The following is a 16,569-nucleotide window of genomic DNA, read 5'->3' on the forward strand; positions in this document are numbered from 1 at the left end:
ATCTTAATAGCTGTGAACCCTACAGTATTCACATTATCTCTCATGCAATAGTGTTTTAGAATCTTTCAATATTCAACAAATAAGCATGTAGTGCATTTTGTTTGAAAAATGCATCCATTCTACTAATTTCTGACGAGCTGGTTATGTTTAAAGCTAACATTTGAATTGTTAGGTTAAGTTTAGCCTGTCCAAAGCAATGCAAGTCAATGTAGTGTCTTAATAAGATAACCTGTCATTCTACAACAGGTGTGTTGGGAGATGTTGCTTGTTGATTTAACTAACTCCACAACAACTCTGCCCTTGAGTGAAGATCAATTTAAAAAAAAAAAGGAAAAGAAAAGCTAAACCAAAATAACAAGTTTTCTTTAATGAAAAGAAAATGACTTGAGGTTTCCTGCCTCATCAAAAAGGCTTCATTATCCCTCCTGAATGTGTTCTGTAGATTAGTCAGCAAAAATCTCTGAGTGCTTGTTTTGTTCTGCATCGAAATTATTTGTGAATCCATCAACTAGTTTCAATTGCAGCCTGACTAACGGCTCTTGTCATCACACCACAAATATTATGTCAATATAGAACAAATTCCCTATGCTAATTTCTAACATAATTTTCCAGTCATGAGCTGTCATTTAACGTTTCAGTCCTGTGAAGTGCAGGATTTGAGGCTAAAACGTGACATTTTAACGTACTTATTTTTGAATTTTGTGCATTGTTCTGTCTCTCCAGATGATGAAACATGCGTGGGACAGCTACAGACAGTACGGCTGGGGTCACAATGAGCTGAAGCCCATCGCCAAGAAGGGCCATTCCACAAATATCTTTGGTAAGTCCGAGAATAACACTCCATCCCACTTCCCCACTGTCGGTGCCCGACACTGTTGAACTATCCATCCAATTGTCTACTGCTTTGTCCTCCTAAATAAGGGTCGTGGGTCACTGGATCCAATCCCAGCTGACACAGGGCGTAAGGCAGCGTAGACACTGCACAGTCCATTGCAGCACCAACATACAACCTTTGACTCTAATCTTTATCTTTATCTTCTGCATGTTTTTGGACTGCTTTTCCTCATGACAGCCCTAAGTGGAAGGTTGTGGGTTTGATCCCCGGCTCCTCTAGTCTACATGCTGATGTGTTCCTGGCCAAGTTGCTGCTGAGTGTACTGTGATGGCGGTGTGTGAATGCCATGTGTTCAAGGCAAAGTAGCTTTGAGTGCTACAAAAATACTGAACATTTACCATATTTGATTATGCCTCCCATTACGATCTATTATTATCTCTTCGGGATGAATGATATCCCAGTCGCAGAACGAACACCAGTGAAAGGAAATTCAGAAAATGAAGTTGTAATTTTCCAGCTCTCTTTATCCAGCGTTTAAATCCATGGAGCTCTTGTTTTGTCAAACTATTGTTTTTAATAATAGTCTGATGAAGAGGCACTAATGTCTTTATTCTAAAGCAGTCACATTCTTGGGTTCTCAATAATTACGGATGGCTTTATGACACTTCTTTGTGTCCGATATGATACCAATATCACAATCTTGAGTATCTTTTGATTCCGATAACAGTACAATACAGTCATTCCTACATCTTTTACTTTACTTAAAGTACCTAAATTTAATAAAAGACACTGCCTAGGGATAATGTGGGATGGGACGATACTACTTTATCTACCGATACTGATACAGTCATTTTAGACCATTTATTATGAACGTATGAAGCCGTAAACAACACATTTGTGCTAAGTCATTTCAAAGACAATTCTCCCAACAGTGTAACAAATATTGTTCTATCTATATATTGAGATATATAGGATTTTACATTTTTATCTGTTCGATATCCAATCCAGTGTTTTGATCAGTATCGGACCGATACCGATTCCCATCCCGAGCAATGACCACTATTAAAAAAAAAAAAAATAATAATAATAATATTTTTTAATAGTGTATCAGTTATTCTGCTTCCAAAGACAAAATGAGTTAAGTTCATGATTCATTTACATGTTTTTTAGGGTTTCCAGATTTTTATCCGATTCTCTTTTGCTGATATTAGATCCAGTGAGTCTGACCACGATCGGACCAATACCGATACAATCGTGTCCGCTCATCCTTCAACAGTAAATGTGCCTGAAATAACCCGTCAAACCGTGAAATGGTTGTAGTCAGATTTGGCACCAGGCAGTGGGAGTTAAAAACACTCTTTGAGGTCTTTGTCGGGATCCAGTCACGAGGGAAATTCCTCTTTGCAGAGAGAGAGAGAAAATGTTGCCACTGGCAGTGACCATCTTTCCCACAGTGCGGTCAGTGCAGTGCAGCTTCTCATCATGTGTGATCTGTATTTTGGAGGTTCTTGCTTCTTCTTTTTTTTTTTTTTTTTTTTTGAATCCACCTCTGCAGCTGCCTCTCATGATAAAACACTGATCACACACAGCTCGGCCTGCCCTCACCACAGCATGAGATTTTTTTGTCTTTTTTCCACTTTAATGACTTTTAAAATAAATCACTCTTTGATTATTGGTGTGGGGTGTGACATTGTGTTCAAATCTTATATTCGTTCACTGATAGACAGTCTTGTATAAAGTAACTGAAAGGCATACTTGAGTAAAAGTACAAGTATTTTACCAGAAAAGGATTTTGGTAGAAGTTGGAGCCACTTTTCTATAAAGTATATGAGATTTACTGTACTTAAGTATCAAAGGTAGGAGTTAGGATTGTGCCATGGTGGCTCAGTGATGGGACAACTTCAACTGGAAGGTTGTGGGCTCAATTCTTGGCCCTGCTACTCTATGTGTCCTTAAACAAAGACACTTAACCCCCCAGACCAAAATACCAACTCTTCTTCTTCTGATTTTATTTGGTAGTAAGGAGTAACAAAGATAGTTTTAGTGGAGTAAAAGTTGCTAGAAATATAAATAAAGTGAAGGATATGTGAATTTGGTACTTAAGCACAATAACAAAGTATTTGTACTAAACACACATGGAATAGTCCACTCTGAACTGTGTTTCTGGTGATAGTGAGGGCACATACAGTTTCTTCTCAGGTGCAACAGACCATACGTGGCAGATACAGTGATGTAGACGGCGAGTAAGAGAAGTTCTTGCGTGACGGAGAGAGCGAGAGAGAGAGAGAGAACTGTACTGTATGCACCACCTGAAACTATATGGTCTTGCTGTCTGCATCACTGGCTAAATCTATATTTATTACAAATGCACAATCCCCCCGTGATAGCATCGTAGCTCAAGGGAGCACAAGGTGAAGTAGCCCTGCACATGGATCCGAAATGCAGCAGGGGAGCAAATGTTATCACTTTTTTTTTTGTGTAGTCCATTATAAAAATGTGGCAGGACAAATTACTGTATCATATGGTGGGCTGCCAAAATCTGGAAAATTGATAGGAAATACCTCAAAAGTTAGTTTTAAGTTAGTGTCCACCACAGGTCTGTGTCCATACAATAATACAAGTCTATCGGTCAATCACAGTTGCATAGACTAGAATTATATGGATTTTAATTGGTCAAAAACTGGCAAAAGATGTTAAAGATCGACTAATATAAAGCCCAGTAGATACATGTCCATGTTTCCCATTTTAAACCGGGGCTTCAGACAAACACACTGGAGGTTTATCAGAATAAATATCTGCATTTCCCAACAAGAAATGTAATGCTGTCTAACATCACCGAAGCCCAGGATATAACAAGATGAGACTGTGGAAATAAAAAACTCAACTATCCGCCAATTTTTTATTAGAACACGAATCCCCCTCCCGCGTGTTTTAAGTATTTCCAGTGATCGTAAATTCAAACGTGTCAGATTGAATTTATCAGAGGTGAACTAATCTTCCTCTTTCTTTGCTCCTCTGATTCGGCAGCAACCGGTTTTATTTCATCAGACGAAGAAAGAACCTCTAAACTAAAGATCCTAATAATAAATCTTGCATTTTTATGGTGTTTTCCAGCAAATAGAACTGTCAGTGTAGACTTTAAATGAAAGGAGTCGTTGTATGGCGTCTGGTGATCTGGTGGTCAAGTACTTTCCTTGAATCAAAGACTGCCTACTTTATTTTGTATCTATTGCGCCCTGTGGACCTTTTAGTACAACACTATGGCTCGGATTTGACCTAGTTTTTCTCCCCCATCTCTCTCCAGTCACTCGTACAATCAGAAAGAAGGTTTTTTTCTTCAGTACTTGTAGTACTGATAAGTTATGTGTTGTCTATCTGTATTTTTCATGTAGCATTACTTGTCCTGACAGCAGCCAGGAGAGTTAGTGCTGTGGAGTGCAGACACGGGCAGATCAGCTGCTAAGAAGAGTACACATTTTCAATAATCGGACAATCGCGTTAGTAGCTTAAAAATATGATTTTAAACTCCTGATGAACCATGACACAGATGAATTTGCGCGTAGAACTTTATCCATGCTTAATTCTTATAAAACAAAATCAAAACAACGAAGCAACGAAATGCATACTGTGACATACCATTGATATTAAGTTGAATTTGCATCAAATCTGATGGTTTTAGCCAAATATAATGCTGCAATATATCATTTACTAACTATATCCATGTTCCCAACCTTCAATTTTGAAATTTCCACAGTTTATTCCTATTAATTCACACTGAAAGTTTCCACTTTTAAAAATACCCCACAAATTTGCAACACTAGTTTATAAACTTGGTTCAAATTCAGTCAGGAAGTCTTGAACTTGTTTTAATTATTAAAAAACACAGAAGAAACGTGTCAAAAAGTCACCATTTTATATACATTACATATGCCCCTCCCACTTTTGGGGGTGAGTTTTGGGTGCAGGCTTAAGCCCTTAAAAAATAAGTATGAAAACTCCTAGTTTCAGTTGATTATACATTTACATTTATTTAACATAGTGATTAATTAATCATCGATGAATACGTTTACTTAAAAGTTACAAACTACGCTTTTAAAATGTAGCTTCATCCACACTGACATGTTTTAGTTTTTGCTGTGTGTACGTCTGGTTGTTCCAGTTTTCCAGAACGATCATTTCCACCGTCTATTTTACTGCGTATCGCGCAAGGTTTCGCCAAAAGAAGATGGTCTGAAAAAAACGGGCACCATGACAGACAGTGTAGCTGCTTTGATCTGATAACACGGCTGCCTAAGTTCAAAATAAGAGGTGATGTGATGCAGACACATGCATCCTTTATCGCCGACATTCTTTCATCTCGCTCACAGATGACGGCACGTCTTGCTCTTGTGTAGCTGTCACACTGGACAAGAAAGGTGTTAAAAATAACCCGACGTCAACAACAGGCCTCGCAGACAGATTTATAACACGATAAAAATAAACTCAGCACTGATCCATCAGAGAGAGCTCACCTTAAAGGAGCGTCATGCTAATGGAAATCTATATTCTATATGAAAAGATATATTGTGCCTTTTTTTTTAATTCATTATTTTGAATCATTGTTTACTTATATTCATCCCGGAAAATCCTTTTGCCTTTCAATGCAAATTTATGCATGGGGAAGATGCGTTATGTTTGTGTAGCTGAGTGTTCATCAGTTGCCAGTTTTGATGTGTGCGTTTCCCTGGGGCTCTGTGTGTGTGTGTGTGTGTGTGAGGATGCATGCTTATGAGGGTTTTGTGTCAAATTGGAATGTTCCGTCTGGCAAATTGGCAAGAGGCGCTTGTGTTATTTCATGAGCCACTGCTAAACAGTGGATAGATGCAGTGGAGTGTTTGTGTGTTTCAATTTTATGGTTGTTGTTTTTTTGTCTGTCTGAGGATTGATTAACATTGTCCTTCTCATGGTGTGGTGATAGGACCGAGCGATGTGGACAAATGAAATCAGGTCTCGTGTATATAAACCGGTATTTACATGAGAAAAAGGAAAGGTTTTCATTCTTTTTTGCACATATTTCAGTAATATTGCTATTATAAAAACAATATGGTGATATTCCTTTTTGGTTTCAACAGTTTTATTCCCCACGGTGACTCGCTAGCTTCTTACCTGTTGTTCTTAACACTCTGTCATCTTTGAGTGCATATTTTCAGAAATAAAATTGTGTAATGTGTAATTGTATTTGTCTGGGGTTGCCGCGATTATTCGATTATTTAGCGATTACTAAATGAATCAGCAGCCATTTGGATAATCCATTTATTGGTTTGAGCTCTTAGGGGTGGGTTAAAAATATTGATTTGGTGACATAGCGCCATCCTTACTCGTGCAATGCGATAATCAGTATATCCATATTTCTCTTTTCACGTTAACGTTTTGTTGTCTTCAGTTAGTCAGATATCGCGATGTATTGTTGTAATTGTCTTGCAATATATTGATTATCAGGGAGTCGTATCACGATATTATTGGTATCGTGGACCATGTATCGCGCATTGTATCATGAGGTCACCCTGTGATCCCCACCCCTAAAAGCTCTCTGGTTCTTCATCTTCTTAATTGTAAATATTTTCTGGTTTCTTTGCTCCATATATAACAAATAACTCATTATAACTGAATAATTTTGGTTTGTGGAAATACACCGATGAACGTTTTTTCAACATTTCCTCACATTTTATGGACAAAACAAGTACTCGATTAATCAATTATAAAAAAATACATGTTAGTTTTGGACCTTTTTGGCATAACCACAGGGCCAGTAGTCCTCATGGAGCCTCAAAACTGGCCCTAATGAGGCAGAACCTCATTTCTAAAGGAACTGGTTGAGTTTAGGACTAAGAGTTGTTTAATTGTGGTTGTGTACGGTTAAGGAAAGAGATGAGGCTTTGCATTGATTTCTAAAGATCAGCATTGACCATAAAAGAAACCGTTATTGATCGACCTCAATTGCTTTTAGATCACAGCCGCTTTCTCTCCTCACACACACACTTACAGGATACTGATATGGTTGTCAGTATGAGAAGCATGAGCTTCTTATTGATTTAGGCTGGAAACACTTGACCCTTTGCTGAGGTTGTGGCTGAGGCCGGCGTCCAGGAACGGCTGAAGTGGCTTTGTTTGTTCTAGACGGACATCGCAGGCAATGATCATCGAGCGCACGCCTCTTGTGTTTACTGAAAAACACTCTCGGGGGGATGTGGATCACTTTACAGTGATTGATCAGGACTTTCAGCGTTAGTCCATGGCAGTTTTCATGTCGCTCGGTGGCAACCCGAGGTTCAGCCGCCTCGGACGGAATATTAAAGTCGAATGAGTCTCTGTTTGAGCAACACAGACTGACAAACCCTATTAATTCATTTTATTGGAACTTAAACTAATCAAGCAAAACCCATTCTGTCAATCTCCTTCCAACAATGTGAGGATTTGCTGCTCAGGATTTCTGAAATGGATTTTCTGTGTAGATCAGAAGACTTGCTGGTTTCCCCCTGAGGTGCCTCTTCAGCCGGATTGTATTTTAGACTTGAAATAACCTTAGCAGAGTCTCTTCTTGTGATTTCATGTCGTCTGCCATCACACGAGAGAAGCCCCCACAGATCTCAGATGGCGCTTGCCCGGTGTTACTCCACCTCCCGTCTGTTAGCGCTTCATCGGTTTCCCCGTGCGAACTCTCGTCCGTCAGATGATTTTTAATCTAAACTTGCAAGTAGAGAATCTTACATTTCTCAGACACGAAGCTTTCTCCCACTGGCAGTTTGACATGCTCACAGTGAGCGATATCACACAGTGCCTCGGGCGAGGAGTTGCTGGAGGCCTGTTAGGTGGGAGGAGGCGGTGGAGATGATGCAAAACTGGAGGGAAGTTTGGACATCTGGCCCTTCTGCTAGTCTGGTCCTTTACAGAGCAGCTTTGCTCATTATCCAAGCCTCTAGCCTTGTCCATTATTGCATTACTTTGATTGTTTGTGTGTCATGTTGCTGTCAAGAACTGTCAGTATCAAGTAACACGGACATGTTGCATGCATTGAGTTTTCAAATAGGCGTCAAGGCACTTGAAGGGAGAAGGACCACAAATGAGCAATCGAGCATGGATGTCCAATCTAAGCCCTTCAGGAGCCAATGGGTCGGCAATAGGGCTGCAATGATTATTCAATGACGCGACTATTGTATATTTTGATAATTAATATTAACACGCTTTCTGATTTTTCAGCTTCTTAAATGGGAATATTTTCAGGTTTCTTTGCTCCATATAACAAAGAAATCATTAAAACTGAATTGCACAAAAACAAGACAAAACACCATCATTCCAGATTTGGGAAACACTGATCAACATTTTTATGACGAAACAACAAAGCGGTCCTCAGTCTGTAGTTCGCTTATACATTTAAAATAAAATTGTAGTTCCAAAATTGACATTTAATATCTGCAAGAGGTCATCAGGAAACCAAAAAATAAACCTTTTTTGGATGGGGAAAAAGCTAGTTTTAGAGTTGCATTTATCAAGTTTCTTTGAAGAAAATGCATAGATAAGGAATATTTGTTCCTGTTCCATTTATTTCAGTAAAAACATAACAGAATTCTACCTCTACACTTGTTTCAATTTGGAGAATAGGCAGAACCTTGATGTATCAACAGCATCAAGCTTTAAAAGGTGCCGAGGGATGTATCATCGCCTCATGAGTGTTTGTTTTTAATGTCTTTAAATCTCATTAAAATACGGGAGTCACTATGTTGGACCAGCCAGTTTTTGTAATTACCATCAGCTCTTCTTTGTGGAGCAAGAGTAAGAACTTCCTCTCCGTGATTACCCTCATTTAAAAAAACAAAAACAAAATTGCTGTTCTTGTGATCAAGAGAATCTGTTTCTGAGGTAAACTGCAGTACCAGATTGATAAATACGGCTTTGATTTTGCAGCTTCTCTGATCAATAGACACTGAGGAGTGTAATCTGCTGTGGAGAATATGAATTATCTCTCGTTATATCTCTGTAGGCTTCATGTGGCTGCTGCAGCGTGGAATCGGGAGTCCGCCGTTCTCACGGCCATGTTGCTTTATCCATTTGTTTCCCCGCAGCATCTAGGTCATGTCTTCTCATGATTGGTTCCCAGGGCGAAACAGCGCATTGTGTCTGGAAAAAAGGCTGCACAGTTGTACCATGGTAATACTCCCCTACGGGTGAAGACCAATGACTCAGACCCAGCAGACGGAAACGAGAGAAGTCCCTCGGTGGCTCTGAACATATTCAGTATATTACATATACATGTCATGCTGTAAAGGAAGACGATTCTCTTGGTCTTGTATCGACGCGTAGCATGATTGGTGGAACAGACTGGTACAGATAATTAATGATAAACAATGAGATACACACATGGCCAAATCAGTTATCCTTCTGGAAGAATTGCTAAATTAACAAAATGAGGTATTGCGTTCACCGTGTGTTAGACACATCATTTGATTCTGGTTCGTTTAGCACATAATCTCTGCTGTCAGCGTCTCCTCTGCCGCTCAGCGTGGCAGCATCCCAACAGGAGGTGAAGGAACACTGAACGTCCTCCTGCCCAATCGTGTCTCTGCGATGTTCTGTTGCTTTGGTTGTTTCTTTTTCCCTTTTGTGAATCCACTGTTGAGGGAGCTGTTGTTGAAGTATTTATTCAGTGTAAAGCAGTCCGTCCCTGTACTGTAGAACAGTCGATAAACAAGATGTAAAAGAGGTGTATGTGAAATGGAGTGCGATGGGAAGAGTCAATTGCAGTTGTGGACAAGACTGGAGAGACACAAAGGTGTAAGGCAAGTAAGACATGGTGAGAAATTCCTTCAAATGCACCAATTATTTCCAGCTCAGGTGTGTTTAGCTCTTGCTGAAATAAAGTGCTGATGTCATGCAGTGTATGGATGAATCGTCCTGAGCAGCCTGCAGTGACTGATCATAAAGTACTTCATCTATGATTATCTTAAACATTAGGAATGCGGCATGCTGTCACCTGCGACGTTTCATGAGTGTACACATATTCTGTCCAGCTCCAGGTTTCCCGCAGTCTCTAAACATTTAACGTAAAGGACGAGATGAAGGGAATGTTGATTAGAAACTTTTTCTACTGCAATTAAATATTTGAGTTTTTGGAGAATCCGCAAAAGGCTCTTATCCCCATATATCATGCTTATTTTGGCAAAATAAGCCTTAAAATGCTTATTTTGAAAAACAGGTCCCAGAGTGAAAAAAAAAAAACTCCAAGCGCCACCCTTGCAGTTTTGTGCACTTTTAACTTTGGAAAAACGGTGATGTCATATGCTGCGTTTCCATCATTTGGCCCATTTAATTTTAAAAGATGTTGATTGGCATTAGCTTTAAAAAAAAAAAACTGGAAATGATGATGTTCTTGATTGTCTTGGTTTGTCCACATTCTAAAATTATTCAGTTTTAAGAAGCTGAAAAATCAGAGAGCTTGTTTTAATTATTGAAAATGCACTCAAACCGATTATCAAAATAGTTTAATTTAATGATGATTAGTTTAGTAATCAATTAATCAAATAATCGTTGCAGCCATAGTTCGGTTTGGTACGGTACAGTTTGGACTGGTAAAGCCGTGGGTCAGGCTAAGGTTTTGAATGAGAACAGTACCTTTACTTGTTAGGGCCTGATGGCCACACCAGCAAGATACATGTAACGTGACATCGTTCTGGTACGATGACAACAAACGACGACATTGAACACGACACAGACAACAGACAACAAAGGAGGACGTCCAGCAGCTCTGCTCGGTTTGTGGCTGTTTGTCTCAGAAAGACGTCAAGTTTTGTAGAGAATGGACTGCGGGTGTTGGAAGAAACAATGGTCGCAAGGGAGTGACGTGTTTCTGTCATCCAATCATTATACTCTGTATACCGTACTGTACTAAACGGAACCGTTGCACTTGATGGAATGGAAACACGGCTATCAACCCGCCTCTTTGTCGCTGCCGTCATCTTCTTCCTTTCGTGTTTGGAGTTTGTACACGGCGCACAAGCTTTATGCTAACGCTCCATGTCTTCTTTGTTTTTGGTGTATTTCTGTGGCAGCGTTACAGCACCACATGTAGGCCAACTGTGTTTAGGGTTGTGTGTATGAAGACATGTCCGGAAACAATGCCATGTTTACAAAAAAAAGGAAAATGGTTGTGTAAGGGAAAGTTCTGTTTCTGCGTGGATAAGGCCTGAACTTTTGCAGATACCACTGATGGCTTCTATTTGTGTCTGTAATGACTGGAATTGTGCCAATTTATTTTCTTTCAACTCTGCAAAAGAAAAGGATAGACTTCTACCTAAGTCTACCCTGTGTTCAATCCACGTTATAGGATTTAAAAAACCTTCAAAGATGTTTCGCTCCACTCTTACCCCATGAGCCTTTCCTCACCTCTTTCATATTCATGAGCTCATAGGCGCTGCTCCCCCATCAGCCCTTTGATTAAAATATCACATTACAAATCATCAATGTACGTTTTCACGTCTAATAGAAAAATTGTGCCCCCGCTGGTCCATATCTGCCTAATGAATACAGTGATTTTTCTGGTTGGATCAGAGACGAAGTGGCAGTCTGCTCAACTGACAACAATGATGCACTTGAAAGGAGCCACACTTTTTTTTATTTTTTATTTGCCCCATTTTCTTTTTTTAGCTCATCATGCATGTGTTTGTGAATTGTCGAGGGCTGTTGAGTGTTGATGATCTCTTTACGATGACGGCCCGAGGCCCCAAAGCTGCTTTTATTAGAGGGGAGGAGTAGGTGAGATGAGAGTTTGGGGAACACATTGTCGGGAAAATAAGCTTGATGAAATTTGCGGTGAGTCTTTGTAACGTGGTTTCTTGCTTTCTAGCTAAATTGATGTATGTTATCAGACGTTCATCTCAATATATGGTGATGGATCTCCTCTGATGCATCTCCTGGAGTTCCTTTCTTTATTCCTGATAATTAACCCACTTTATGACCACCATGATAATCAGGCCTTCTGGATTATTTAGATTATATGGCTGTAGAATTGTCAAAAATAGTTAGTGTTCTTGCCCCTTTTTCCCCCAAGATAACCTTCACTTTCGATACCTGGCAGTTATTCAACTGTTTAGGAATTACGGTACTTCGCTGGTGAATCTTGTCTGCGACCGTTGTTCTGTGGAGGTCCTAAGGGGCTACCGTAATGGCAAGTATATGGGCGCAAAGCTCTGTTTCTCTCTGATTTCCCGTATCCATTCATCCATCCATCCATCCATCCATCTTCTACCACATTATCTCCCTCATGAGGGCCAATCTCAGCTGACATAGGAGACTCGAAAGGCGGGGGTCACACCCTGGACAGTTTTTGCTGAGAACCAACTCAAAAGCTGCTTCTTCTTCCTCTTCTTCTAATTATGCTAATCTGTCTCATATGCACCCTCTGTTGGTAGGAAACTTAATTACACAGCAGGTGAGGTCCGGTAAATATGACATGCAAACAAAAACGACAAAAAACAAATAAATTGTTAGTTAATTATTAGTTGTTATAGTTCTAATCCATTTAAGGCTTAATGGCTATTAACTGGCTAACAAATGTCTGGGACAACTTTTTGTACATCATAATGCTGTTTTTTTCTTTTTAATATACGAACCCCCTACAGTACAATTACAGAGCCAATCTGCTCCTGCTGGTAGTAATCTGTATATCTCCATTTAGATGGGTTAGTCTGCTTCACTAAAGCCATTCTAGCTCTGCAGAGTTGGATTTTGCTCATTTGCTGTGCAAAATGAGACTTGGGAGAGAATTGAATTCCGCCCCAGACGATAAATTAAACTATCTTTCAGAACTCTTTGACATGCCCTCCCCGCTTTACTTCCCCACTTTTTTACTTTTAGATTAAACTTGCTGCAGATCTGCCAGGGTCAAATTGGACGGTGGGGTAAAAAAAAAGAAGGAGGATTTTCCTGCTGCTGAGTCCGGCACAGATGTAAATATTATTACCCGTGGACATTTTTACTTTACAGACTTTAGTTTTTTCTTGGTTCACTGTTAACAGTCTATGCCGCCAAATGATGATAAGGTGTTGTGTCTACAAAGTAAGAAGCAATGAATAATCAGATGAGTCCTTTTTGGAACCATTGCCCAGAAAGTTACTCTGGTCTCATTATTATTGATATAACTAACTTGCTGTGGACCTAAGGGACTTCCCCTTTGGTGGCAGAAGAGAGTCGTTTTTCCTCCAACATGCCTCATGTTTGTATTAGCGTGGCAGACATTCAGGAACAGCCTGGATGACATATTTATTTAATGACACATGTTCAATACTTAGCAATTCAGTGTTATGACAGGTTTTTTTTTTTGTTTTTTTAATGCAAAATTTTTGGCAAGTCATTACAAATTTAGGTTGGGTATGTTTTTCATGTTTTGCACTATGTCTACATTTATTCCTAAACTAACACAATTACAGTTGCAGAAACATTTGTTATTTTATAGTATTGTTGAATATCTATATGATCAGAATACTTAATTGATCGATTGGGAAAATTGGGTGCATTACATTTGCTCCTTCAGAATTAAAATAACACTCAGGAATAGAAAAATATTAGCTACAGATAAACCTTAACCCATGAAATATAAACATGACTGGAAATAGTAAGGAAAGTAAGTTGCTTGCCGATAAAGTTACCTTAAAACGTCCAAATTACCCCTTAATGACAACTGACGGAAAGTGTAGTACTGGCTCATGAGTGACTTTCTTAGATTGATCTATTAATAATAATAATCAATATCAGATGAAAATCATTATTTCTAAGAAAACCAGACTTCTCATTATCTGATCTGGACTGGATCCAGCCTCTCTAGCTTTCTAGGCTATAATATTAAACCAGAGACTCTGAGAGGGTTTGGACTGAGACGGAAAACAAACACCAACAAAGAAAGTGGCCAAACACCAGACGATGAAGTGTGTTATGAAAGCGTGACAGAGTGAGGGAGTGGGAAAGCACTGCTGCGATGTGATGAAGTAAAGATGAAGAAGAACACCACCAGTCATTCTCACCTTCAGGTTCATGGAAAACAATTATCCATTTTTGTAGCTTTGCTTTCGGTTGCTTTCTTCACAATTATGTTACGTGTTCACCTCTTGACCGTTTGCTGTAATTAGGCGTGTGAACGTCTCAGCCAGTGGGCCTTGTGTGTGCGTCCTGCTGGATTTTGAGGGATTTGCTGACCTTTCTCTGGCTCAGCTGGTGGGTGTATGAAACCCCGCCCTCCTCCTTCTTCTACTTCTCCATCTTGAGCAACTTTCCCTTTTTTTACCCCCTCAAATTACTTTCCTCAAGTTACACTCTATTAATCTGTCAGCTACATGGACCTGCTTTTATCATTTTGTTCCAGATTGTCTTTAATCTAAAGAGACGCGGCACATGCAAGGGAACACAAATTGGACATTTCAAAGACTCAGTGTGCCAAAAAAAAAAGTTAGTCTGCTAGTTAGTAGCTCAAAGGCTACATATTCTCTGACAGGCGGGTCGATGGATAATTCACTTTTTAGTTGTGTTTTTGCAGAGTTTATGATGGAATTCTGCTTTTTGGTTTTGCCTTCAACAGATTTATTTATTTTGGCTTTATGGCAGTACTATGGAACCCATCTGAAGTATTTAAGCAGAACAAAACAACTGACGCTAAATGAAGTACTGCCCGTTTAGCTGTAGCCTGGTAAATGAAGACCTTTAAATTCTAGTTTAGAACTCAGGGACTCTCTACAAGACCAAAGCAATTAATAGACAATAAAACTGAATACAATACAAGATAAATGGGGGTAAAAATCGCTATTTTATAGAACAAATACGTATATATATATATATATATATATATATATATATATATATATATATATATACATACATACATACATACATATACATATATAAAAAAAATCTCAAATCATGTGTTTAGAGTAGGGATGTAACGATTACCGGTATGACGATAAACCGCGGTAAAATTCCCGACGGTTATCATACCGTTTCAAATTTTAATTATCGTTAAAACCGTGATTGATTACCGCAACTGATTACCGAAAAACTCACAGTGATACTGCTCATTTCCTGGAGAAGCAGCAGCACCTGAACGGCACTCGCTCAAGCGGGCGCGCATGCGCAGTTTGCACTGTCTGTCCAGCGACAACACGGCTGAAGCCACCTGCGCTCCAGAGATTACCCCCCGTAAAATCAGAAATCTGGGCATATTTTGTATTTTTAAAGGATGTTGAGAGTAAAATAATTGAAGACAATCAATCCTTGTGCAGAAAATGCAAAAAAAAAATCTCCGCGAACTTCGCGGCGCGAAGCCACTTCCAATATAATGAGCCATCTCCGTGACCACCACACACAACTTTTCAGCGAGTAAGTCAACAAAAACGGGATTTCGGAATAGTGGGAAACGTCATGGTTTGTCTCGCGAAAGCGAGTAGTGTGCAGACGACAGGTACCGTAGCAGACCAAAATGTGTTTGTTTCTGTGTTTTTTTATTTTATTTTTATGCTGTGTACGACTGCTGCTACTTAATTATTATCCGACACAGAGTGAGGACCTGTGTGTGTGTGTGTGTGTCAGTCAGTCAGATGATAATTATTATTAATAATAATAATAATAATAATAATAATAATAATAATAATAATAATAATCATATAATATAAAATATCTTTTTTTAAATAAAACTTGGTTAAAAGATTTCAGTGTGTGTGTGTTCAGTACTTTTGGAACATTTTGAACACATCTAACAATACCGTGATAATATTGATAACCGTGATAATTTTGGTCACGATAACCGTGATTTGAAATTTTCATATCGTTACATCTCTAGTTTAGAGTAGTCCACCAATGTTTTCTTTGGCCAATTAACTCCCACTCATTCTTGTGAAAGGCACCACCTCGAGGATTCGTGTGAAGTAGTGAACGTGGCGAGTGAAATTGGTGGAGAAATCTGTCAGAAGTAGCTGTCTTGTTTGTTAAATTGCAATATCAACGTTTGGTGGCAGGGCATCAATCATCTGATATGCTGCTGTTTTGATGTTTTCTTCTGCACACGTACACATTTCTTGTTGTCTGTGTGTGTGTGTGTGTGTGTGTGTGTATACAGACAAAGGAACACTATCAAATGACTATATATCACATCCAGCAGCGCTGCCAAATATTGCCCCTCTGGCATCAGGCCCGGACACAGTCAGGCTGGGGTTTAGTCGGGCCGCTCATGTCGAGCGGAAGGCCCCCGTCTGACCGGGAACTCTCTGAGGTGGCAAACAAAACATAGCAGATGTTTCAAACTGCTGCCAAATGATTTGGTAACCAGTTGTTGACCAGCGGCCAGACTGACCCGCAGCTGCATCGGTTTGTGACTTGGCTTTATGTTAATATGTTGATTATTTTCTCCATTAATCGATTGGTTTTTATTCCTAAATATGACAGAAAATGTGTTTCCCATACCTCAAATTGTCAATTATTCTGTTTTTAATGATTTATTTGTTATTTGGAGCAAAGAAACCTGAAAATATTCACATTTAAGAAGCAGAAAACTCAGAAAATGTGTTTTGGTTTATAAAATAAACCCCACTCTGATGCCCTGGAAATAAAACTTTTTCCAAAAGGACGGTAAACAAAATAAGATTGACAGCTAAAAAATACTGTGGCGGAACCCTGAATAGAACATAATAATCTTATAATAAGCTTTTTTTTGGAACAGTTTG

General features: G+C 39.2%; 1 protein-coding gene across 3 annotated transcripts in view; it reads left to right on the forward strand.

Moving 5' to 3' along the window:
• man1a2 (mannosidase, alpha, class 1A, member 2) overlaps positions 1-16,569 on the forward strand; it is a 133,607-nt gene that overhangs the window by 52,890 nt on the left and 64,148 nt on the right. For all 3 annotated transcript variants that reach the window (XM_058623369.1, XM_058623370.1, XM_058623372.1), the window contains exon 4: positions 724-820. In XM_058623369.1, the coding sequence (XP_058479352.1) occupies positions 724-820 (97 nt within the window). The remainder of the gene's footprint in view (positions 1-723; positions 821-16,569) is intronic.

Source organism: Solea solea, chromosome 2 (genome assembly GCF_958295425.1).
Source record: "Solea solea chromosome 2, fSolSol10.1, whole genome shotgun sequence".
NCBI lineage: Eukaryota > Metazoa > Chordata > Actinopteri > Pleuronectiformes > Soleidae > Solea > Solea solea.